At 41.7% G+C, this 26129-nt stretch overlaps 3 protein-coding genes and 1 non-coding gene across 5 annotated transcripts; 2 read left to right on the top strand and 2 right to left on the bottom strand.

Moving 5' to 3' along the window:
• Positions 1-202: 202 nt before the first annotated feature.
• LOC141905640 (scavenger receptor cysteine-rich type 1 protein M130-like) lies at positions 203-5330 on the bottom strand. The gene is made up of 10 exons (XM_074794598.1): positions 5078-5330; positions 4190-4582; positions 3073-3447; positions 2610-2963; positions 2243-2455; positions 1762-1893; positions 1341-1679; positions 887-1267; positions 495-809; positions 203-414 (listed from the first exon to the last, which is right to left on the bottom strand). The coding sequence occupies exons 1-10, from the start codon at positions 5145-5147 to the stop codon at positions 257-259; spliced, it is 2730 nt and encodes a 909-aa protein (XP_074650699.1). The 5' UTR covers positions 5148-5330; the 3' UTR covers positions 203-256.
• A 3013-nt stretch (positions 5331-8343) lies between these two features.
• LOC141905882 (dual specificity mitogen-activated protein kinase kinase 5-like) lies at positions 8344-20560 on the bottom strand. Of its 2 annotated transcripts, XM_074794963.1 has the most exons (19): positions 20525-20558; positions 12200-12418; positions 12075-12123; positions 11920-11987; positions 11769-11838; positions 11646-11686; positions 10985-11058; positions 10637-10750; positions 10442-10550; positions 10244-10325; positions 10034-10144; positions 9830-9954; positions 9684-9755; positions 9579-9608; positions 9461-9493; positions 9335-9367; positions 9121-9182; positions 8924-8969; positions 8344-8817 (listed from the first exon to the last, which is right to left on the bottom strand). In XM_074794963.1, the coding sequence occupies exons 2-19, from the start codon at positions 12290-12292 to the stop codon at positions 8719-8721; spliced, it is 1311 nt and encodes a 436-aa protein (XP_074651064.1). In that variant the 5' UTR covers positions 12293-12418; positions 20525-20558; the 3' UTR covers positions 8344-8718. The 2 variants fall into 2 exon arrangements, with proteins under 2 accessions (XP_074651064.1, XP_074651065.1); XM_074794964.1 differs by lacking the exon at positions 9461-9493 and having other exon boundaries at positions 20525-20560.
• On the top strand, positions 12624-23304 carry LOC141905261 (uncharacterized). The gene is made up of 20 exons (XM_074794087.1): positions 12624-12783; positions 13401-14596; positions 14676-14793; positions 14958-15109; positions 15200-15273; positions 15359-15448; positions 15654-15741; positions 16637-17068; positions 17154-17300; positions 17368-17513; positions 17596-19043; positions 19092-19684; positions 19789-19899; positions 19978-20106; positions 20190-20280; positions 20375-20510; positions 21318-21396; positions 22237-22311; positions 22391-22484; positions 23099-23304. The coding sequence occupies exons 2-19, from the start codon at positions 13568-13570 to the stop codon at positions 22451-22453; spliced, it is 5001 nt and encodes a 1666-aa protein (XP_074650188.1). The 5' UTR covers positions 12624-12783; positions 13401-13567; the 3' UTR covers positions 22454-22484; positions 23099-23304.
• Positions 23305-25746: 2442 nt separating this feature from the next.
• Trnah-gug (transfer RNA histidin (anticodon GUG)) lies at positions 25747-25818 on the top strand. The gene has a single exon. It is a non-coding gene; the product is annotated as a tRNA-His (tRNA).
• Positions 25819-26129: the final 311 nt, after the last annotated feature.

Below are 26129 nucleotides of genomic sequence, written 5' to 3'. Positions count from 1 at the left end.
CAGCAGTCCAGTATAGAGTCCAGTCTAGGTCACTCCACCGAAGGATACAGTTCCTGTATCATTACCGTACAGTGTCGGAGGCCCGGTTTGTGGGACTCACGCCTGAGCAGCAGTGCAGGTTTGATGTGGTGACCCGGCCCCAGCCATGGCTCCAGGTTCTCGAGATCATTCAGTTCATTTAAAACAAAGTTTTATAATGAAAATAGCGCTTTTTATTTCAATATTTGATTCAATTTAATACAAAGTAACAAAATATTCAAATCAGCAGAATCAAAATCAGTGTCAGAAAAACGACGCCGCAGTTTCTAGATTTCTGACCGGCAGAGGAAACATTCATCGTGGAGTATTCAATAAGGACTGGTTTCCAGGTTTTATCCTCTATTTGGACTGGTGCCCAGGGATTTTCTTCGAAATCTATAAAACGAATAATGATATTAGACAACAATGATTGTTAAGGTGAGTGCCACCAGGGGGCGTCACTATGTATAACTTACGCGCACTAGGCGAACATCTGAGAAACACAAACTGATAACATCGTTCCACTGTTTTAAACAAACATTCAGTATCAGCACATCTCAAATCGGTGGCAGACGATGAATTAGTATGTACAGTCGCCAACAGATGGGGTAACTGTTCAATGAGGGCACCGAACGGTCGTCCTAATATGGAACAAACGGCGGCTAATTGTTTTGAAGACCACGTGTAATCTAAACAAACAGGCATCCATCCAGGCTGCGCCAGACGTGTTTCATACACTTGTAATAATCCGTATGGTTTATAGGATAATCCCTGGCTCTGATACAGTCGAACTACAAATACATACAATCATATTATAACTAGGTTTTAAACCTAAAGGACGCCTGGCAGCCATATTGATTCCACCTACCATTTCTATGACAGGATATTGTGACGTCATGTTGATGTGCCGCCCTCTGGTAGTTGTCATCAGTACTAATATAATAAGCGCATGTTTTAAGCGCGTCATATGCAGAGTTATTCGATTTCCTGCATTGTTTTATATTTTTTGGGATCATCCAAACTGGGCCTTCATTCGGGTAACTATGAACTGTAGTTTTTATTTCCCCAGTAGTGAAGCCACCGATCTGTTTACAGATACTATCAGCTAATTCATTGAGATACGACTGATCGATGTTTAACGAGGCCAATGAACCCGTCAGACCTCTATATGTTAACATCACCCGACCGTAAGGTGGCGCTGCTATCTCATCGCTTTTCTCTTCATTGTCAATCGAAAACTCAAATAAATCTATAAAATCAAATCGCAGAGAATTGAGGCATTTAATTGGCCGATACGGCGATGACGTCAGTATGATCCTTACCGTGTAGACGTGTGTAACAGTGAGCTGCTGCCGGTTCGTATTGGTTACAACTCGGAGGAGGATTATCAGTATAATCACATCCTCTGAATCCAGCATCACTAGATCTACTACAATCTACATCCGATATAATGTAACTCCTCGAACCGGCTGGATAAATATCCATCTTCACTGCCACGCCCCCTGCATAATTCAACGACCGACAGGCGGCGCTGGCGGCTGTATCGTCCCACATTGTCGGGCAGATATATCCCTGTCGATTATTTACAGTAACGAGCAGGTGCCCGATTTTACCTCGATGTGACTCAGTTTTATTTGTATCGACCAATAACAGAGATAAACCTGTAAAATACAAACACACAGAACACCTGGACGTGAGTCTCTGTAGCTCGTCTCTGATTGGATGATATAATCGTATATTTACCATTTTCACCTGTATCGTTGCTACAGACAACGAATGCTAAAGAATCGTCATCGCATTGTTTCACTAAATCATACGAACATTCAGACAATGACTTCTCATAACCGCTACATTTCACACCCGACAATAACATATCTACAATCAGAATACAGCCCAGAATATAACCCAGAATACAATCAGAATACAACCAGAATATAACCCAGAATACAACCCAGAATATAACCAAGAATACAATCAGAATACAACCAGAATATAACCCAGAATACAGCCCAGAATATAACCCAGAATACAGCCCAGAATACAATCAGAATACAACCCAGAATACAATCCAGAATACAAACCAGAATATAACCCAGAATACAACCAGAATATAACCAGAATACATACAATTAATTATATAGAATTTCATATAATGTTTTCCTTGTTTTTTCTTGGTATTCAATTCCTGATTTAAACAGGCGAGGATTTATTTATTTATTCTTACTCTCGACTGGTAAATCCTGCATTGATGAGAAGTATTGTTGAGGTACGACTGAACCAGTTCTAAACCCGAGTTCACGACACGTGACCAACGCGTCATCTTTATCCCAACCACGTGAGCATATCGATCGCCATTCGTTATTAACCCATTGTTCCACGTGACCGTACTGTCGCATATACGATATAGCGTTCACCGCGCGATGAGATCTCAAACGAACTGTGACGAAAATGTTGTAAAATCTCAAATATCAAAACGATATTATCAGACACATACTTATCATACACTTACATTACAGTACATATGACCTGAAGGTGAAATAATAGAACAGTAACATCGATTTAGGAGTTTAAATTTGAATTTGAATACAAACCGTTTTTGTAACAAACGACACCAAGTTCTAATCGTTTGGTCCTACATTCCATCGTGACGTCATTCCAATTACTGGCAAAATCTGTACAAGTCAAGAGAGATGTATCCGCTGAGTTGCAAGTGCGCGTTTCCATCAAAATAGGTCCGGTGCCTCTTCCGAATAACGAATGCCCGACTCCGAATCCGGATCTGTATCCCAGCAGACGACAGGCAGTTTCGGCGAAACCAGATCGGGGCTTCAGACGATCAGTTTTACTGTTTAAATCACAGAAAGTTCCCCACTTCCGGTTATAGAACATTTCTAACCGTCCCGACCAGTGAGAGGGACCATCTCTCAATCTTAACTCAAACTCATCTGAAATCATTAGTAACATTCATTGAACTGTGGAACTGGGTTCAGAACTTTAGAACTGGATCCAGAACTGTGGAACTGAATCCACAGATCCTGATAATGTAATACATACTATGACGTTGCCCCTGGTAACAAACAGCGCCGTAACTAATCAGTTTATTGTTGTCATTATTACAGATTTCGGTTCCAGCTTCAAATGGCCACTGACCCCTGGACTGGGTGCAGTCAGACAGCGCCCTCTCGTGTCCGTTACAGTCTAAACTTCCCGCTGTAAATCGAAACCGATCTATACCAGATCGAGGCCGTGATTTAACAGCGAGTGCAGCGCCCCCTGTGTAGTTAAGTTGTCGACAGGTCACATTAGCGATCTGATCGGGAATCAGTTTATCCGTACAAAATTCGCCCCGAATTCCAAGATGGCTGACAATCAGTTTACCCCAGTTATCTGACGCTCCAGTTTCTGATTTATCCAGCGAAATTTTCAAACCTTGAAGTATAAAAACAAAATGTAGATTTAACTTTTTTTCCATTGATAACAAAAGGAATTTGAGTTTACGTTTGTTGTGTTATGCTGTTTTATTGACGGTTTTAGGGGTTTATTTTTATCGTATTTACACAATAAAGACCTGTCTTATATACACAGCACTCACATACAGACTATGTAATCTCTTTAACTAACTGAACCTGTATTTATGTAGCCGCTTGGTATATATTTCTGTTACAGGTAGAGATAAAGATAATGTTTATATTTATCTTATGCCACTGCGTCGGAATAGTAGGAATACGTGAGTGGAGGAGAGTGGATGAGAGTGGGAGAGAGTGGGTGAGGTGGGTGAGAGTGGGAGAGAGTGGGAGAGAGTGGGTGAGAGTGGGTGAAGTGGGTGAGAGCGCTGGAGGGGGTTGATGTGATAAGAATTGAAGTGATAGGTCCGAGTCGAACTGTGGTTCTGATTTCTGAGGGTAGTTTCTGGAGGGGAGGGGGACGAGCTATGGCGGTAAAACGGAGCTTGGACTGTGACATGACGTGTCCGGTCCTCACCACAAACACACAGTGTTCTGTTCTGTTTTGTTCTGTTCTGTTTATATGGTTTTATGTGGTTTTATGATGTATTTACTTTCTACTTACAGATGATTGTTCAGTAAATATAACATGTTTTTATACAAAACGGCGGCGGATCAAGTGAAGATAACAGTGATACACGTGCTATAGCTGTGTATTATAAACCTACCTAAATCAGTTTCAGAAATATTACGATTTAAACATAAAACGTGCGCGTATAAATTCGTGTGTCCGGCACTTCTACCGCAATATTCATTCACTACATCAAAATCACACTGCATCAACGTCTTGGACTCAAAACAGTCCAAATACCGTACTGAATGCGAATAAACCACAACCCGTGCCGACGTTTCGATGTCATCATTTTCATTGTTGTAAGTAATCCCGTCGCCGTGGAGAATTATAGCGGTGACGTCACTGTTTTGTGTGTATTTACCGCAGAAGATGTCGGCTGCCTCCTGTTCGAAAGCCTCGCTACAGACCGGATATAGTTTACGCGGATTTCTACTGTCATATACAAACACCTGTCCCATCAATCCCTGATTCGTGCGAGTAATAAAAACTGAAAAATTAAATCAACAATTTTTGTGAAAGAATCAATTACAATACAATGTCTTCATATACACAATGTCTGACACATTGTATAAATGTGTGTCACATTTTTAACATTTTTTGAATAAATATTTGAAGTATATAATAATTACTAATGTCTGCACTAATTACTGGTTACACAACTGTAATTACGGTTTCATATTGTTGATAATTTCTGTGTAATTATACAGAAATACTGCTGAACTCCATAGCTGTATATAACATCACAATGAGGATCAGAGGGGGGCAATTAACCACTGTCCGGGTGCGATGGGGGAGGGGCGGTCACTTACCGCTCAGTGTCGGGTTGAGATGAGTGGGGGGGGGGGAGATGAGTGAGGGGGTCCGGTCACTTACCACTGTCCGGTTGAGATAAGTGAGGGGGGAGATGAGTGAGGGGGTCCGGTCACCACTGTCCGGTTGAGATGAGTGAGGGGGAGATGAGTGAGGGGGTCCGGTCACTTACCACTGTCCGGTTGAGGCATCGAGTGCACAGTCGCACACATCAGTAATAAAATTGTCATAAACCCTTCCATAATCCAGTCACGTGTTTATCCTAATCCGTTCTAAAGTAAATCATTAATCCTGATAAGAGCTAATCTGCGCTAGGTGATTGATTGATAGATCCAGCTGATGATGACAATGTGCCGCTGGTTGGAATGGATATTGATAGAGATTGATCACAGTTTTATATAGAATTTCCGGCGGCGGCGGCGGCGGCGGCGGCGGCGGCGGCGGCGGCGGCGGCGGCGGCGATGATGATGATGATGGAGGAGGAATGTATTTTAAAGTCGTCACCAGTAGATTCCGGTATTTCCTGTTATTTACAGCTAGATGTGATGATGTCACACACAGGACCCGCAACGCGCGTCGCCGATCTGAAATAATGAATAAAACAAAATGTACGTCGTGATTGAGGTTTACTGTTGCTGTGCCGCAAATCTATTTTAAGATGTTGTTCTCGAGTTTTTTTTAATAAGATTTAAAGGTTGAAGTACAATTTCAGACATTTCACTCATTGACAGAATATAAGATTACACCCCCCCCCCCCCACACACCCTCACCCCCCAAATATCACTCCGAATCTAAGGTTATCTCTAGGAATCTAAGAGCTACGTACCCGTCCCGATACCCGACCCGGCGCATGTCCGGTTCCTCCCAATACCCGTACCCGTCCCGATACCCGTACCTGTCCCGATACCCGTCCCGATACCCGCCCCGATACCCGTACCCGTCCCGATACCCGCCCCGATACCCGTACCCGGCGCATGTCCAGTTTCCTCCAAATACTTTATAAGTTACTTACAGAGATCTGTTCATTACAAAATCACAGAACTTCCTTAATATAAATCCGTCGTCAACAGAGGAGAGCGAGCCGAGAGACTAGAGCTGAGACAGAGTTGAGAGAGTGGAGAGATAGAGAGTGGAGAGAGTGGAGAGAGTGGAGAAAGAGAGTTTACTTGCGTGTCCCCTCTGAACACACTGCCGGCTGAACAGCTAGCTGTGAGAGGAGGTGGAGACGTTACCGTTTTTATAAATAAACACTGAGTTTTGTTACATTTTTTTCTGAACTGAAAACAGTCGAAGTTTGACCCAGATTGACACAAGCAACTCGCGATACCACAAGCCGTACGAGTCATTTCCTTCATTCTATTTTTAGCAGGTTTTTACGCGTAGTTTATTTTCACGTTATTGAAAATAGATGAATATCACATTCATATCTTTGTAGTCTGTCAATCACTCAAGGGAATTCAACTAAAAGCTACGCAGTTATTGCAACTTGGGACTTATTTCAGAAATAATCTTTTAAATGTTTATAAGTAGTTTGTCTACATAATTTGTTACTGATGTTATTCTAAAGGTTTTCCTGTAGGTGGCGCTTGTAATACTGTTAACTGGAGTTACCCCTGACGACTACCTGTTACTAATTATCATACAATATAATTATTATACCACCTACTTACCTAGATTAGTTAAACACAGTAGGAATTCTAAACTCCTAGCTCAGAGAGAGGCTCCACTCGGTGCAGCTCGCTTATATAATTCAGTGTATTGCGTGATTCCTCAAACCTGATCCGGTCTGACATAAATCATACGTCTCAAAATGCTGGGCGTCTTTTAAACATTATACACAGTTGAGAATTTGGGCTGAGAGCTGTTTTGGAATGGTCCCAATTTATAAAGTGAGAAAATATATAAGCCGTTTCTTTTGTTTATAACTGAATAGAGTTAAAAAGGTTGACAAATTGTTCACTTTGTGCGTTCAACACTTTTTGCCCTAAAGCTTTTTATGAGTAAAAAATAGAAAGATTATTCAATGGTGAAACGAAAAGATTTTAGCAACGGTTGGAAGATCACGGATCTCATTGGTGCTCGGCTTAAAGCGACGGTTGAATTTGAAAAACAAATTCCATTCTTTTTATCGAATATTTTACGCGTCTTTGCGCCGTTTTACAAAATCATTCACATTTAAATAATACGACGACAGAAGAAAAAATATTAATTTCCGAAATGAATAGACGATCTCGAGAAGGCGTCCCTGGATATCGAGGTTGTATTCACCTGAGAAGGAACCAGTCTGAAATATGACTCAGTTTTCATTGTGTGTTATTCACAATTCATACAAAAGTTCATCTTTTTTCGTGTCTACACGAGAATTTTTAAATTCATTTCAATAAACAGCGTATATAGAAATCGATAATCAGAAATCAGACCCGCATTTATCAACGTTTTGGACCCGGTTTTAAACGAGTACGCCTGTACTTTGAAAAACCTATATTCATAGTTTTACGAGTGAAGAATTTCTTGTTTTTTAGTAGTAACTGAAAACCGTGAGAAAGAATGAGCTCCCCCTCCCCCTCCCCTCTCCCCCTCCCCTCTCCTCCTGTAGAGAGTTGAAGAGCTGTGATATTTGCTGAGATATTACCGGTATTTCTAAACCCTTGAAGTGTTGGTGATGTATGTTTTCAGGAATTGCAGTGTATATTTTCGGTTTCGTGTCACAGTTTATTTGAACTGATGAATGGGAAACATGCAGTATATATAGTCCAGATTGATGTGTTTTGTAGTGCCCTGACCAATCATAGGGTCTCTCATATAAACTTGTTTCCGGTTTTCATCACGCCTGACTGGTCACCACACTGACCAGACACACCAACAAACACGGTCAACCACTACTGGATTATGGTCTAGTGGTTAGCACGTCTGACTGGGATGTGGGAGGCGACAGGATCGAGGCCCGCTAGGGTTAGGGTTAGGGTTATCTTGGCGAACTAGGGTTAGGGTTATCTGGGCAAACTAGGGTTAGGGTTAATACATCAGGGTTTTGGCAAAATGTCGGCCATCTTTTTTTTAGTATATAGAGAGTCTTTGCGGCAGGCACCAGTGTCTCATGCATTGTAGCAGTTTATTAAGACAATTAAAGCTTAGAACTCGAATCTATTTGATTTGAGTTTTATGGGCAAAAGTTATCACTTTTCAGCAGTTGAAGTGCGGAGAAAGTGCCCCTTAAAGGACCAACTATGCGTGTAGGAAACAAGTCAGGGCTTCAACATATTTCTTTCCAAAAAGAAGCGTTCAGGAGACTTGCTACAAATGTAGACCCATTAAAACCACACGATGATCATTACTCCTAGCAGCCTCCCTGCTGGGCTCCAGGTAGCGCCTGCCGTGCGTGGTGGATGAGCTGAACCAATAAGAGATGGAAGCGATAAAACACTCAGACGCCATCTATCGGACATGTCGTTTTATTTGAAAATATCACAATATATAAAGCATCTTTTAGAATATACACAGATATTAATCAATGCGCGATAAATCTCTCTTGATTTTAATAATAACAAGTACAGACGCTTCATTCATACACCTTTATAGGGAGTACACGTTATAGAGGGGCGGGAGAAGGGAGGGCGGGGGAGAAGGGAGGGCGGGAGAAGGGAGGGCGGGGGAGAAGGGAGGGCTGGGGAGGAGGGAGTGGGTGGGGAGGAGGGAGTGGGTGGCGTGTAGTTTGATTGTTCATGCACTGAGTTTACTACAACCTCTTGACTCTCAGTGAGGTTGTACTCCGAGTACCTCCTCAACGGGGGAGGTTATGAGAGAGGTTTCTGGTCAGCTAACAGCAGTGTGTTGAGTCTGTAGTTTCAGTAGGATCCAGTTTCTGATTTGTTCTAAGTTTCCATCATCATGTTTCACTATAAATGGATGTTGCTACAATAAACATGTATAAACATTATTCAAACAGTTCTGACTGATCGTGTAATGAGGTAGGGAGGTAGTGAGATAGGGAGGTAGGGAGGGAGGTATGAATACTCACCAGTAACCCACCGGGGGCCGGTCTACAATACGGTGACTTCTCCATACTACAGTAATAATACATGTACGGGTAATATACACAGTGATCATATAGCATGTATTACAGATGTATTACAGGTGTATTACAGATGTATTACAGGTGTATTACAGGTGTATTACAGATGTATTACAGGTGTATTACAGATTAATGATACTGACCATTTAGATACAAAATTCACAAACACATCTGAAAAAACTCCATCTGGTAAAACTGGAGCAGGCTGAAAATATAAACAATAACAAAATATAGCATGAAAACCAGCTGCAGCAGCAGCAACAGCATCAGCATCAGCAGCAGCAGCATCAGCAGCAACAACAGCAGCAGCAGCAGCAACAGCAGCAGCAGCAGCAACACTGAGACACTGATACAAACCTCTTTAACAATCTGATTCATCAGGTCAAATGGCTGAAATATAAAATCATTTAAAACTGAGTCAGATGTGAAGAGGATATATTTTATCTGTAGATGAAGATATAATCTGCAAATGCTTGAACTCACCCGAGACATTAGTGAAAATTTACATGGATTCATCTGAAATATCAATATGATTTGATGAAGTACATGTCATATTGCTAGGGTTAGAGGGTAACCATGTTTTATATTAGACATAACTTACAAACTCATATGGGAATTTACCAACAGCCATCTGAAATAGAACGGGTTTAATTAGTGAAACGCAATGATTGACAGACAGTAGACACACCCCTTTCTCTAATCTCACCTCAAACAATGAAACTCCTAAACTCCACACTTCAGAATGAACGCTGTATTCCTCTCCCTTCAATCTCTCGGGCTTTAATTCAATAATTATCAAATATTATCACAATTATTGATACTGATAATTGAAGGATTTAATCAGTTACTTACAGCCATATAGATATTGGTACCGACATAAGATTTGGCGATAGAGTTTATTAACTGAACGCTAACTCCGAAATCACACAGTTTCACCTGTCCTGCCGTATTGACTAGAATATTAGACGGTTTCACATCTGAAATTTAAATTCACTTCATCTAAATTCATTGATCATAAATAAATGAGATAGAAATGATTTAATTTCAATATTTGACCTCGATGCATGATTTTCATTCCCCATAAATACTGTAAACCCTTCACTACACTGACTGCAACACGACCGACTATACTCTCAGGAATCTGACCAAATCTATCCAACGAACCTCCTGTCAAAAAAAAACAAACACACGGGACACTCAGTTCGATCAGACAGACACTAGGGGGCACTTCGGTTTGATAAGGGGGCGTTAATAACAGGTATTTACCATCCATATGTTCTGTACAAATTGAAATCCGACTTTCAGCGAAAAAAGCACCAAAAAAACTAATAATTGAATCAGAGTTACACTGAAATAGATATAGAATAATAGGATTAACAGAGTGAGGGAGGGGAGCGGGGAGTGAGTGAGGGGAGTGATGAAGGGGAGTGTGGAGTGAGGGAGGGGAGCGGGGAGTTCACTGACCTTGTAAAGTATTTCTAACTCTGATATAATCTGTCGTTGTATTTGAGGAGTTACATCTAAAGGAATCACTTTTACAGCCATTATCAGATTATTTGGTTTACGATAAGCTCTGAAAATTATAAACATATATTTTATAAAACTATGTAGTTTAAACATTGTGAGCATTGAATTAAAGAGAGAGAGAGAGAGACATACTTATAAACAGTACCCCCATTACCAGTACCGAGAATCTCAATCAATTCTAAATCCGATTCAGTTATACTTCCATCTGATAGAATATTCTTTATATCTTCACTCTCCATTTTATTACTGAAATTGAAAACATCAATTCTGTAAATACTTGACTCATCACAGGGGGAGGGGACGGAGGAGGAAGGGAGGGGACGGAGGAGGAAGGGAGGGGAGGGAGGAGGAAGGGAGGGGAGGGAGGAGGAAGGGAGGGGACGGAGGAGGAAGGGAGGGGAGGGAGGAGGAAGGGAGGGGACGGAGGAGGAAGGGAGGGGAGGGAGGAGGAAGGGAGGGGAGGGAGGAGGTGATAGATACCTGCAGCTCGTAATAGAACTCTCCTTCGCTTCATTTGATACCTGTGATACATTTGATACAGATGATGTGTTTACCTGAAACAGAAAAAAAACAGTAAACACCATCCTCGCTCGCCAGGGTTTGATTGCCTCACAAACTCCGTCCACAGACCCTTCATTGGTCTATTACACCGCTCAGCAGCTATCAGTCTATGTATTAAACCAATCAGATGTGTTGTTTTTGACTGGCAGGATATGCTCTATCAATACCACGCATCTGATTGGCTGATAACAATGATTACAGTAGAACAATGATTACAGTAAACCCTGATTACAGTAAACCCTGATTACAGTAAACCCTGATTACAGTAAACCCTATACAGTAAACCCTGATTACAGTAAACCCTAATTACAGTAAACCCTGATTACAGTAAACCCTAATTACAGTAAACCCTGATTACAGTAAACCCTGATTACAGTAAACCCTGATTACAGTAAACCCTGATTACAGTAAACCCTATACAGTAAACCCTGATTACAGTAAACCCTAATTACAGTAAACCCTGATTACAGTAAACCCTGATTACAGTAAACCCTGATTACAGTAAACCCTGATTACAGTAAACCCTGATTACAGTAAACCTTGATTACAGTAAACCCTGATTACAGTAAACTCTGATTACCTTTAATCCATGTATGTTTCGTTTGCCTTGTGTTTTACTCACTGTATTATGAATAGAGAACAGAGATATTAATCCCGGTTTAAAGTTAAACAGTATAAATTCAAAGAACGGAATAAACGGTACCTCGGGGGTAGATGATTAAAGGTGGCGCCGCTGCACAGTTTGATGTCGATTCTTTCATTAAACTATAATACTGTAAATAACAATACAAAATATTGATTCAATCGATGAAATGTCAGAGGCTGATTTTTACTTTAGGAATAACTGAACTTACAAATGATATCATCGTCATCATTTCCTCATTTGTCCTCACAGTTATTCGATCCTTTTCTTCATCTTCATCTAAACAAACATTGATACATTTTAAAGGCCGAAAAAAAATTGTATGATTTAAAAAAACCGTTTTACTATTTACTAAATGAATCTTACATTCGAAAGCAGCAACATTTGAATGTGGAACAACTCTGGCGATCACATCCTACAATAAATAATCACAATACAGACTTATAGCTCGGTCGGTTTGTGTCGGTAATTAGTGCGATGATGATAGTTACCAGTATATGTTGAAATGTTAATTGTTGCGGAGTTTGAACGGTCCAATCCATATCACCACCAGGAACACCACTTATCCTTATCACTAACTCCATCGCTATCAAACAATCAATCAGTTTCAAAACAATCACTATTCGTCTATTGTTTTTTTTAATTTATTTTATGGGCGCGGCCATCTTGAATTACAGCGCCACCAATTCAATCCAATGTTGATTAATTTTCTATAATAAATTAAAAGAATGAATTAGATAGGAAAACTCATGAAAAAAAGAGATAAAAAATACAAAAAGGGAACGAAAAATTGGTGAAATTATCTTTATTCAATCTAAGTCAATTCATTATATTCTCTTAATTCAATCCAAGTCAATTCACTATATTCAATTCAATCCAAGTCAATTCATTATATTCAATTCAATTAAACAGTGTGGAGCCGATTGTGCGGTGCTTGTTAAGTCGACCGGTCAGTAGTGATGGGTAAAGAGATTGATAGAAATAGGTTTATGAAAGGAACCAAAGCTTATAGAGCGAGGAATATATTTATAGCAGTCGGATCAATTTGGACCCTGGGCTGGTGGATCTATGCCGCGTAAGTTTCATCCGCCCCTATCTATCGTCAAATCTTTCATATTCACATGACGCACAGTTCCTTCCTGGCTTCCACTCCACTCCAGATACAGTTCATCATCATCATCATCATCATCATCATCATCATCATCATCATCCTGGTAACTTGCGTCAATCAATCGACAGGCTGATTATTCTGCTGGTACAGGTTGGCGCAGCCAGCGATGGTGGAGACTGGTCTGTAGCTCGAGTCCTGGGAGTGCGTTCATCAGATACTAACTGAGTCTCTCTCGTTAAGAGTCTGTATCATACAAACAATAAAGTTACTAACGTGTATACACTGTACTGTATAGAGCATGTGCCCTCACTGTTTAATAGTGTATACACTGTACTGTATAGAGCCCTCACTGTTTAATAGTGTATAACATTGTAGCTTCTTCTCTCCTTCACATGTCACAAATACATTCAATGACTTTTGGCACAATCGGAACCTGTTAAACCCAAGACATAGCTTGCTTGTGTTACTAATGTTTGTCAAGGGTTAATCACTTTTTATTAGACTTGGCAGCTAAAATGTTAAAAGATGTGTTTCGGTTTCAGAGGGTTTGATGTAGATTGATTTATTGTATATTTCCGCAGGGCGACAGCTGATAAAATTGATGAAACTAATTTTGGAAAAATGAAAAAAAGATGGGAAGAAAGTGATAGAGAGAAAGAAGAACGAATGAAAGAGATTTTAGAGAGAAGAAAAAGATTAGCTTTAGAAACTGACGAGAGAAAGGGATTTGGAGGACGTCTTTAAGCCGATGGATTCGCCTCGCGGTGGAGGGAGGGTGGCTCCGTGCAGGGACCGCGGCAAGGGTAAAATAAGGGTTCCTCCTGAGGACTGCAGCAGTGGAAGTGATTCTGAGGATTTTATTTCAATCAGTGCCAAACGGAAAAAATTAAAATTACGAAAACTACGTGTGAGACCTGATAAAAAAAATAATCACCAGGGGGCATTAGAGCCTGCAGATAGACACCAGGGGGCGTTAGAATCGACAGATAGACACCAGGAGCCTGCAGATAGACACCAGGGGGCGTTAGAATCGACAGATAGACACCAGGAGCCTGCAGATAGACATCAGGGGGCGTTAGAATCGACAGATAGACACCAGGAGCCTGCAGATAGACACCAGGGGGCGTTAGAATCGACAGATAGACACCAGGAGCCTGCAGATAGACACCAGGGGGCGTTAGAATCGACAGATAGACACCAGGAGCCTGCAGATAGACACCAGGGGGCGTTAGAGTGTGTAGATGGTAATGATTCTATATTCAACGTGTCCAGTAAAGTTCTACAAACTTTAGTTCAAGTTGCTTCAAAAGAGATTTCAAATTTACAACACAATAAAACTGATCAGCAACGCGTTGATTTGTGTAAAGTCAAAGTTAAAACGGGTTTAAAACAGTTCGCTTTACCTCAAAAACCGAGATTAAAACGGAACCAAGATTCAGCAGCTGCTGCTGTTAGAAAGGATTCAGCAGCTGCTGCTGTGAGAAAGGATTCAGCAGCTGCTGCTGTGAGAAAGGATTCAGCAGCTGCTGCTGTGAGAAAGGATTCAGCAGCTGCTGCTGTGAGAAAGGATTCAGCAGCTGCTGCTGTGAGAAAGGATTCAGTAGCTGCTGCTGTGAGAAAGGATGCAGCAGCTGCTGCTGTGAGAAAGGATTCAGCAGCTGCTGCTGTGAGAAAGGATTCAGCAGCTGCTGCAACAACTGAGCACAATCAGTTTGATATTAGTGAATTAGAGTTTACACATCCTGCTCAATTTAAACTCTATCCTGCTGCTCCTGAGGTAAAGTCCATTGAGATAGTAATCTGTTACTCCACACAATGTGTACATTGATATATGGGTATTCTATGTATTGTTACAGGCATTGACAGCCGTAACTAATAGCTACACAACAGGTCAGGCAGTGATGGGTGATGAGGTCCCGCAGTCTGATTTGAGAAATCATTTCACTGACGGTGTGCTGGAAAAAACTTCACAAGGTAACATTATTAGTTATTAACATCAGCAGTTGCTGGTTGGGCTGTAGCTGCTGCTGCTGCCGCCGCCGCCGCCGCCGCCGCCGCCGCCGCCGCCGCCGCCGCCGCCGCTGCTGCTGTAGCTGGTTGGTGATGTAAGTAAGTTATATATAATGTTGTATTTGTAGGAACTGATAAAATGAAGTTACTCGATCGATTATTCAACAATGATTCGATTTGTTTGTGTGAAGTTTGTAATAAAGATATTTCACATATGAATTCAAGGAGACGCCAGCAACATGTGAATAAATGTTTAGATCAGGTTTGTGATGAGAAAGAGGTGAGAGGAGGCCGGGGAGAGGAGGGGAGATGGAGGGGAGAGGTTGCTTGATTACACGGTCGAGGTCTGATGTGATATCATGTATTATAGGGAGTTGTCAGCAAACAGAAAACAAAACCAAGGAACCCCAGGACAGTATTACAACAGATTCGACATCCTAAAACGTAACTATTCGATTTTACTGGAATATAATTCAATATTTTCTGTGAGGAATTGAAAAATAAAAATCAATTTTTATGTTAATTTCAGTAAAGAAGCTGAAGAATTACAAATGGTTTTAGCTTTATCCAAATCAATGGTTGAAACGACTAAAAAATCAAAAACAAGGAAAAAGAAGAAGTAAGCGATATGATAACCAAAATTTACTGTCAACTGTAGAGTTAACTGTCAACTGTAGAGTTAACTGTCAACTGTAGAGTTAACTGTCAACTGTAGAGTTAACTGTCAACTGTAGAGTTAACTGTCAACTGTAGAGTTAACTGTCAACTGTAGAGTTAACTGTCAACTGTAGAGGTTTGTTATTGAATTGTTTGATGTATTTCAGAGTTGATGTTAAAACTCCAATCCTGATTAAAACAACTCATGAGTCTCGTCGGTTAAAACTTGCTCAGAAAATTTCAGCAATTATTCAGGTAACTATCATCCACGCACCACAGTTCAACCTGCAGTTCCACAGTTCAGCACCCAGTTCCACAGTTCAGCACCCAGTTCCACAGTTCAGCACCCAGTTCCACAGTTCAGCACCCAGTTCCACAGTTCAGCTGCAGTTCCACAGTTCAGCACCCAGTTCCACAGTTCAGCACCCAGTTCCACAGTTCAACCTGCAGTTCCACAGTTCAGCACCCAGTTCCACAGTTCAGCACCCAGTTCCACAGTTCAGCACCCAGTTCCACAGTTCAGCACCCAGTTCCACAGTTCAGCTGCAGTTCCACAGTTCAGCACCCAGTTCCACAGTTCAGCACCCAGTTCCACAGTTCAACCTGCAGTTCCACAGTTCAGCACCCAGTTCCACAGTTCAGCTGCAGTTCCACAGTTCAGCACCCAGTCCCACAGTTCAGCACCCAGTTCCACAGTTCAACCTGCAGTTCCATAGTTCAGCACCCAGTCCCACAGTTCAGCTGCAGTTCCACAGTTCAGCTGCAGTTCCACAGTTCAGCACCCAGTTCCACAGTTCAGCTGCAGTTCCATAGTTCAGCACCCAGTTCCACAGTTCAGCATCCAGTTCCACAGTTCAGCACCCAGTTCCACAGTTCAGCACCCAGTCCCACAGTTCAGCACCCAGTTCCACAGTTCAGCACCTAGTTCCACAGTTCAACCTGCAGTTCCATAGTTCAGCACCCAGTCCCACAGTTCAGCTGCAGTTCCACAGTTCAGCTGCAGTTCCACAGTTCAGCACCCAGTCCCACAGTTCAGCACCCAGTTCCACAGTTCAGCACCCAGTCCCACAGTTCAGCACCCAGTTCCACAGTTCAGCACCTAGTTCCACAGTTCAGGGTTTATTTTATGCTATATTGATATTATTTGTAGGAGTGTCCTGTTTCTGAGGAACCAGAATCAACAATGTGCACCAGTAAAATGACTTCAGTTCGGCAATCATTGTTTAAATCTGACGAATCAAACAGTCTGTGGAATAAATCAATAATCAATATTGATTCAATTGAATCATACTATACTCAATCATTGATACCGCCGATTAACCCTGAGACAGTGGTGCCACCTAGTCATAGATTAAAGCGATATTCAATCATTCCTGGCAGACGGAAATCTAATGTTAGTTTCCAGATCCCCGATGATAGTAGTGACATCCACAGTTTCGAGATCCCCTCAGCCTCTGATCAGACCAGTTTTTCGGCTCCTATGACTCAAACTACTGACGCTCTGGTTCAACTCGTCGCTGAGAGAGCCCTCTTTAGTGAACAGTGTGAATCGATGACTGGTTTTTACGATGATGATCAAAAGGTAATTTTTAAGACACCCCAAATATCACTGCTTTATGAATTCGTAATGATTCAATACATCGTTTATTTTGTCTTTGATTTTGCAGGGGATCCAGGCTGAATGTTTAAATGATTACAAATCGTTAATCAATAACTCCGATGAATTCAGTGATTGTAGAATTTTATGCGAAGAGACAAGATTTATAAATCTACATAAACTGATTTTGTCAGTCAGATGTCCTGCACTATTACAGGTAATTCTCCTCGGTCTATTTTAAAATCAATTGTTGTTTTATTTTTATTGATTGTATTTTTTTGCAGGAATTGAATTCACAGACGGATGTTATAGATTTACGTGAGTTTAGTTACAGCACAGTTCACAGTTTTATAGTTTATGTTTATTGTGGTTGGTTACCAGTTCCTGGGTCTGAAATCAGCTTAGATCAACTTGTCAATCTCTCTAAAAGGTAAACACCCCCCTCCCCTCTAAATCACCCTCTCCTTAGCCACACCAATAATCAATACTTGATGTACTGTGATGTGTTTCAGGTTTAATATTAAGGACTTGAAAGATTATTGTAATAAATTCTTGGAAGATGAAAAACCAGAAACCGAAGAAACTACGAATATTACACAAATATTGAATGAATTCTGGGAGGAATCCGATTGCGAGTCCGATGACGTGATTTCTATAGAACCTCCTCACCTGCCAGAGACTGATCATCTGAATGATGATGATTTAGAAGAGATTTATGAGTTTATGAGTACACAACGAGATAAACAAAATGAGGAGGAAGATGCAGACATTACTGATGATGATGTTACTACTAAAAATGAGGATGTTGCTATGGTATTAGATGATGATGATGATGTTGCTATGGTATTAGATGATGATGATGATGATGTTGCTATGGATATGGATAATCTTCTGGAGGAAAATATAATGAAACAAACTTTTGATGAAAATGAAGAAATGCAACAAAGTTTTCTGGAAAGTTTACAAAAATATCAGGATAAGAAGCATCAGCTCTCAGCTGGTGCAGCTACTTCTAATCCTGATTCAACTGTATATAATCCTGATTCAACTGTATCTAATCCTGGTTCAGCTGTATCTAATCCTAGTTCAGCTGTATCTAATCCTAGTTCAGCTGTATCTAATCCTAGTTTAGCTGTATCTAATCCTGGTTCAGTTGTTGAAGCTACGTTTAGTTTAAGTTGTAGTCCTGTTTATAGTAAATTGAGTCGTCGCTGTTCGTCTCTGGTTAAATCAACACCTCGCAGTTTATTTGAATCTTTTCTAACTCCATCTATAAAACAGTCGACACCAGTAGATACAGGTGCCACAGTAGGGTCAGGTGCAGCTGCTGCTGCTGCTGCTGTAAATACAGGTCGTGTTTCACTGGGATTTTCACCTGTTTTATGCTTGAATGAACCTCATATACAGGCGGTCAGTCCAATGGTCACTGCGGTCAGTTCAGTGGTCACTGCGGTCAGTCCAGTGGTCACTGCGGTCAGTCCAATTGTCACTGCGGTCAATACAGACAGTTTCCGGAAAAGTAATTTTCACGCTGATGAATCATTCGTTCAAACTGTCATTACCGATAGCGATAACAGTCATTCTGATATTGTTGAGGAAACCTATCCAGAGGATAAAGAGAATGAAGCAAAGGAGAAATTTGAAAAATCATGCGTTAATTTATTCAGCGATGATGAAACTGAAGAGGAAAATGTTGTAACTGCAGATAAAACTGAATCGTATACGATGGATGTAGATAAGAATGAAGATGAAATAAAGGAGGATGCTTTAGATTTATTTCTAGCCATTAGTGATGAAGATGATAATCTCGTTTTATTAGGAGCCACGTCTGATAGAAATCGGTTTACAAGTTCTCCTGTATTTAACTCCTCACAGTTCTGTAGTTCACCTCGTTTAGGAGCAGTCCGTTCACCTCGTTTAGGAGCAGTCCGTTCACCTCGTTTAGGAGCAGTCCGTTCACCTCGCAGAGGGGCAGTCAGTTCACCTCGTTTAGGAGCAGTCCGTTCACCTCGCAGAGGGGCAGTCAGTTTACCTCGTTCAATAGGAGTAGGTTCATCTAGAGAAACAAAAGGAGCTGGGCACTCTTCAGCACTCCTGGTGAAGCAGCAGCAGCAGCAGCAGCAGCAGCAGCAGCAGCAGCAGCAGCAGCAGCAGCAGCAGCAGCAGCAGCAGCAGCAGCAGCAGCAGCAACACAGTATATCTGTAGATCTAACTCTTTTATCTGATGAAGAAAGTGATGCTGATTCTGTTATGAAAGGTGATAAACTGAAATTAGATATTGTTGATGAGGAAAGCACATGTTCTGATGATGTAGTAGAGAGGAACACATGTTCTGATGATGTAGTAGAGAGGAACACATGTTCTGATGATGTAGTAGAGAGTAACACAGGTTTTGATGATGTAGCAGTGAGTAACACAGGTTCTGATGATGTAGTAGAGAGTAACACAGGTTTTGATGATGTAGCAGTGAGTAACACAGGTTTTGATGATGTAGTAGAGAGTAACACAGGTTTTGATGATGATGTAGAGGTCGGTGATGATGTAATGAATGATGTTTGGGATGATTTCAATGATGATGGATTCATTGAAAATATTTATCAGGTAAACAAACTGTGAATTTTTTATTGTATTATTTTTGCAAATCTGTAATTTCTGCAAATTTGTTATTTCAGTGAATCTGTTATATATGTAAATATTACTTTCAGTCCAGTCCTCTAGGGGTCACTGCTGGCAGATTAAATCAATCTATACAGGATTTATTGGGAGACAGCTCCATCTGGAGTGAATCAAATGAACCACAAATACCTAATCGGCAGGTGTGAAATAGATGATTAATTTTGAAGAAGTAATTTGTAATTGAAGGAATTTTAATGTTATTTGATTTATTTTTTAAGCTGTATCGAACTCCAGCTGCTACTGGTGCTACTGGTGCTACTGGTGCAGATGAAAAGAAGAAGGCCACAATTCCATCACCCTTCACACCAATGCCTGATTATCAGTCCATGTCTACACCTAAACTGAAGGTTTGTATCGGGAATCTCTGCTGTAGAGAGTGGGTGGCATTGGCTGGTATTCTAATAAACATGTATTTGTTATTTATTTACAGAGAGAAGTTGATAGAATAGGAATTAAACCGGGATTTGGTAAGAAGAGAATGGTGACATTACTTACTGAAGTCTATCATCAAACTCATCAATGTACGAATTCAATTAATCAACTGAGTTTAATATGAATCTGGTTTACCAGAAACTCGAGTTTGATATGTACTAGAAACTATTCTTTTAATAACAGATGAAACTGATACAGAATTTGAGGAAAGTTTTAAGCCAGAAGAACCAGCACCAGAAGCTGCAGCTGCAGTTACAGCACCTGACCCCAGATTATCACAGCAAAGTGATTTAGATACATCTGTTGATTCTATAGAAAGGTATAATCACTTACCAGGGTTCACTCTTCACCACACTCACCAGGGATCACTCTCCACCCACACTTACCAGGGTTCACTCTCTCCCACACTCACCAGGGTTCACTCTCCACCACACTTACCAGGGTTCACCTTCCACCACACTTACCAGGGTTCACTCTCCACCACACTTACCAGGGTTCACCTTCCACCACACTTACCAGGGTTCACTCTTCACCACACTTACCAGGGTTCACTCTCCACCACACTTACCAGGGTTCACTCACTCCCACACTCACCAGGGTTCACTCTCCACCACACTTACCAGGGTTCACCTTCCACCACACTTACCAGGGTTCACTCTTCACCACACTTACCAGGGTTCACTCTTCACCACACTTACCAGGGTTCACTCTTCACCACACTCACCAGGGTTCACTCTCCACCCACACTTACCAGGGTTCACTCTTCACCACACTTACCAGGGTTCACTCTTCACCACACTTACCAGGGTTCACTCTCCACCACACTTACCAGGGTTCACTCTCCCCCCACACTTACCAGGGTTCACTCTCCACCCACACTTACCAGGGTTCACTCTCTCCCACACTTACCAGGGTTCACTCTCCACCACACTTACCAGGGTTCACTCTCCACCCACACTTACCAGGGTTCACTCTCCACCACACTTACCAGGGTTCACTCTCCACCCACACTTACCAGGGTTCACTCTCCACCACACTTACCAGGGTTCACTCTCCACCCACACTTACCAGGGTTCACTCACTCACAGCTGATTGAATTGTATTTGATATTGTTGTATCGTTTCAGTAATTGTGGAGGGTGTATCGATATGATTGAAGAAAGTTTTCAATTTAACGATGAAGAAATCATTTCATCTCAACAACAGGTAGATTGAACTCACTATGACATCACCATATACTGCTGAGTAGTCACTATGACATCACCATATACTGCTGAGTAGTAACTATGACATCACCATATACTGCTGAGTAGTCACTATGACATCACCATATACTGCTGAGTAGTAACTATGACATCACCATATACTGCTGAGTAGTAACTATGACATCACCATATACTGCTGAGTAGTAACTATGACATCACCATATACTGCTGAGTAGTCACTATGACATCACCATATACTGCTGAGTAGTCACTATGACATCACCATATACTGCTGAGTAGTAACTATGACATCACCATATACTGCTGAGTAGTAACTATGACATCACCATATACTGCTGAGTAGTCACTATGACATCACCATATACTGCTGAGTAGTCACTATGACATCACCATATACTGCTGAGTAGTCACTATGACATCACCATATACTGCTGAGTAGTCACTATGACATCACCATATACTGCTGAGTAGTCACTATGACATCACCATATACTGCTGAGTAGTCACTATGACATCACCATATACTGCTGAGTAGTCACTATGACATCACCATATACTGCTGAGTAGTCACTATGACATCACCATATACTGCTGAGTAGTCACTATGACATCACCATATACTGCTGAGTAGTCACTATGACATCACCATATACTGCTGAGTAGTCACTATGACATCACCATATACTGCTGAGTAGTCACTATGACATCACCATATACTGCTGAGTAGTCACTATGACATCACCATATACTGCTGAGTAGTCACTATGACATCACCATATAGTCAATAAATCCGTTATAATTTGAATTTTGAATATTGTAGGTGAATTTGAAAGATTGTGTAAAACAGTTTATAGAAAATGAACCTGATTTGTATCGTCAGGTTTTATCCTATGTGGTAAGTTTTTAAATCGATGGTTCATTATCTAAAAACTGATTTCATTTTATTAATATCTAATAATTGTGATATTTTGTAGCCTCTAAAACTGGATGAATTTCACACTGATTTAAATAGAAATTCAGTGAAAGAAATGTTCTAAAGCTAAACTAATAAACTGGTTGGATGAATGGGTATGTGTAAAACCGTTTGGGGGGGGGGGTTTAAATGGGTCGATGTGTAAAACCGTTTGGGGGGGGGGGGGGGGTAAATGGGTCGATGTGTAGAACCGTTTGGGGGGGGGGGGGGTTAAATGGGTCGATGTGTAAAACCGTTTGGGGGGGGGGTTAAATGGGTCGATGTGTAGAACCGTTTGGGGGGAGGGGGGGTTTAAATGGGTCGATGTGTAAAACCGTGGGGGGGGGGGGGTTAAATGGGTCGATGTGTAGAACCGTTTGGGGGGGGGGGGTTAAATGGGTCGATGTGTAAAACCGTTGGGGGGGGGGGGGGGTTAAATGGGTCGATGTGTAAAACCGTTTGGGGGGGGGGGGGTTAAATGGGTCGATGTGTAAAACCGTTTGGGGGGGGGGGGTTTAAATGGGTCGATGTGTAAAACCGTTTGGGGGGGGGGGGGGGTTAAATGGGTCGATGTGTAAAACCGTTTGGGGGGGGGGGGTTAAATGGGTCGATGTGTAAAACCGTTTGGGGGGGGGGGGTTTAAATGGGTCGATGTGTAAAACCGTTTGGGGGGGGGGGTTAAAGAGGTCGATGTGTTCGTTTAACAGTTTATTTATGTTTTTAATTTTAGGGAATCACTTTCCGTTTGACTAAAGAATCGAATCAAAGACAAAGAAAAAAAAAACATAAGACAAGAAGTTCACCAGTCAAATAAAACTCTCCTGTGAGTCCTGTACCTCACAGTGGCTCCTGTACCTCACAGTGGCTCCTGTACCTCACAGTGGCTCCTGTACCTCACAGTGGCTCCTGTACCTCACAGTGGCTCCTGTACCTCGTGCTACTGAAATTTTGTTTGTAATTAAATATTGTTCAAATAAAAATAGAATTTTAGCAATAAAAACATCGTCTAGTGGCCAAAATTATCTGAGGATTCGAACACAGGACCTCTCCCATTCAGTGGATACAATTATCTGAGGATTCGAACACATGACCTCTACGATTCATGTGATACGCCGTACTGAGCTACAAGTGATTCTGGTGAATTATGATAGATGGCGCACTAGTCGTTTGTAGTAACGCAGTTCTCGGCAATGACATCATATACTATATTAGGTCTCCTTTACCCATTTCTACCAAGGTGTTTCCAACGGCGAAACCTTCCTTTTCAATTAATTCTTTACACCAACAATAAAAACAACTTGAACAGAATTATTGAGATTTACTTTATATTTCACTAAAGAATCTGTGTATACACGTTATGAATCAATGTATATATCGACACATTACGAGAGTTTCTAAATCAGATTCACTGCTGCCGTTCTTGGATTCTTCACTCAACAGAAAGATTTAGAAAAGAAAGAGAGATTTCTAAATCAGGAAATCATGAATTATAATCGCGATAAAAAATTGACTGACGACGAAAATAAAATTATAGCATTAAAGATCGCAGTTAAAATGTGCAGGTTGAATTGGGGGGTAAAATTGATTGATTAAAAAACCGACCGACTGTTGGGGGGAGGGGAGGGGAGGAGGGAGGTCGCGATACTTCATTTACCAGATAAAATCTCGCGAGAATCTCGCGCGAGTTACCGTACTAACCGGAAATGAAGTGGTTGCTATGTATGATTATTTAGTGATGGATTTGAGTTTAATGAGACTCTCTCAGTTTGAGAAACTGCTGCTGCTGCTGCTGCTACTCCGGGTTTATCTTTCCTGTCCCCCGCTAACGCCTTTATCCAAACTACCATTTCCTAAACGTCATTCAAATCACATGACACTTTCAATCCGGGAGTAGTCGATTATTCCTTTATTTAGTCCCGAGATTTAATTAAACCCACTATCAGTGCCGATGATCTAAATCTATGATTGGTTGCCAATGGCTACCATCTTGATTTTGTCAACACATTATTAACTGAGTTCTTTTGTACGAGGACTGTACAGGAAGTAGACATCGGCTGCCAGGGTCAGTGTCGTGACGCCCGGTCAGCTCAGCTACAGCAATTCGCCGAACCAACGAAGTGGAACCACGATCGAGTAGGCTCAGAACCATCGCACGTCTCGAACCATGATCGAGTAGGCTCAGAACCATCGCACGTCTCGAACCATGATCGAGTAGGCTCAGAACCATCGCACGTCTCGAACCGTGATCGAGTAGGCTCAGAACCATCGCACGTCTCGAACCGTGATCGAGTAGGCTCAGAACCATCGCACGTCTCGAACTGACAGTGAACGCGCAGTTTAAAAAACTAACCTCAATATCGATGACGTAGTGCACATCGATTAGAAAAACACTGATTTTCAATTCATTGTTAATTCTAAAAATCGAAAAATCCATTCAGCACAAACTGCAGGGGTTGATCCTGGGTGTGGGATCAGCGCCTGCGGTATGAACTACCTTTTTTACACTGAGTATCTTTGAAGAAATCCGAAATCCGCCCTCGCAACACTGAACCATGATCGAGAATCCGGCTTTGCGGGGGGGGGGGGTGGCGGTCGAGTGAGCTGTGCCGTTAACAGTTTAATCAACTCATTATTAATTACTCATCATCTAGAAATCAATGAAATTTGCGAGTGAATAAATGAGAGATTATAATCTAGTTGCTAACCGGGTCCCGCTCACTCTACTCCCCGGCGACTCGCGTCTCTCGTCTCAGGAACATCAGATATAAAACTGTTTAAATCAACATCAATCCGCCGTGAATCTTTTGTTCATAAAAAAGACTAACGCGTGTCACTAGGGGTTACAGCGTTCATTGTTCAAAGCTTAATGCATCGTTAACGTATTGTTAACAGTGTCCACAGAAAATATACCGTCCGCCCGTGGAGCCGCCCCGTGGAGCCGCCCGTGGTCTCCGGCGGTAATGGGACTATCACCGTGTTGAGAGGAGACTGTGCCCGGTCTCGGTTTGGAGGAATGGGACATAAGGCCGCCGGACCCAGTCCTGTGCGAGTTTCTCCTCTTAGTAGGACCTACTCTGTGTCAGGAGCAAGCGCCTAACTTTGAACAACTTGTCACATCCCAAACGGCAACCGGCCTATTTCCGGTGTGGTGGACTTGTACAGTGGAGGTAGGACTGAGACCCGGTGGACGGTCCTCTCTCAAAACTCACGCACTCTGTTCACGATATAAACTAAAAACGATTTCGTCCGGGAATTGTTGTAAACTTGAATAATATTGATGATTATAAGACACGTGTCATTGTGTGGAGGTGCGCTGTCACGTGCCGGGCACGCGTACCTGCTCTACTAGTAATAGATCACCGACCCGCACAGTCGTCAGCCGTGATCGTCTAGAGGTTAGGACATTGCGTTGTGGCCGCAATAACCCAGGTTCGAATCCTGGTCACGGCAGTTATTTTTTTCCTTCTAGTTTCAGACGAACTGCTGTCGGTGAGGCTCATTTATTTCAATATCGCTGTCGTCGTTACAATTTATTTCCAGTGATTTTTATGACGATTGAAATAAATTTAAATCTCGTTTGAAACTCGTTAAAATTAATTCTACAAAAGAGTCTCTTTGTTCCGATCTCATCCACACCATTCCACAACTTTCCACACCCTTCCACACCCTTCCACGCCAGTCCACACCCTTCCACACCCTTCCACACCCTTCCACTCCTTTCCACACGGATTGAAACATCACACCGTGTCTTCATACATTCT

The sequence above is a fragment of the Tubulanus polymorphus genome, chromosome 5 (genome assembly GCF_964204645.1).
Source record: "Tubulanus polymorphus chromosome 5, tnTubPoly1.2, whole genome shotgun sequence".
NCBI classification, from domain to species: domain Eukaryota; kingdom Metazoa; phylum Nemertea; class Palaeonemertea; order Tubulaniformes; family Tubulanidae; genus Tubulanus; species Tubulanus polymorphus.
This window is presented reverse-complemented; position numbering and strand designations above follow the sequence as displayed.

Coding starts and splice junctions, on each gene's coding strand:
- LOC141905882 (XM_074794963.1), bottom strand. CDS start 12,292: ATGGAGTTAGTGATAAGGATAAGTGGTGTTCCTGGTGGTGATATGGAT. Junction 11,988..12,074: donor AAATGTTGCTGCTTTCGAAT/GTAAGATTCATT, acceptor ATGTTTGTTTAG/ATGAAGATGAAGAAAAGGAT. Junction 9,494..9,578: donor GTAAATTCCCATATGAGTTT/GTAAGTTATGTC, acceptor TTGATATTTCAG/ATGAATCCATGTAAATTTTC.
- LOC141905261 (XM_074794087.1), top strand. CDS start 13,568: ATGGATTCGCCTCGCGGTGGAGGGAGGGTGGCTCCGTGCAGGGACCGC. Junction 15,274..15,358: donor CAGATTCGACATCCTAAAAC/GTAACTATTCGA, acceptor TGTTAATTTCAG/TAAAGAAGCTGAAGAATTAC. Junction 19,900..19,977: donor CACAAATACCTAATCGGCAG/GTGTGAAATAGA, acceptor TTATTTTTTAAG/CTGTATCGAACTCCAGCTGC.
- LOC141905640 (XM_074794598.1), bottom strand. CDS start 5,147: ATGGAAGGGTTTATGACAATTTTATTACTGATGTGTGCGACTGTGCAC. Junction 4,583..5,077: donor GATGCCTCAACCGGACAGTG/GTAAGTGACCGG, acceptor TTAATTTTTCAG/TTTTTATTACTCGCACGAAT. Junction 2,456..2,609: donor TGTCGTTTGTTACAAAAACG/GTTTGTATTCAA, acceptor TTTTCGTCACAG/TTCGTTTGAGATCTCATCGC.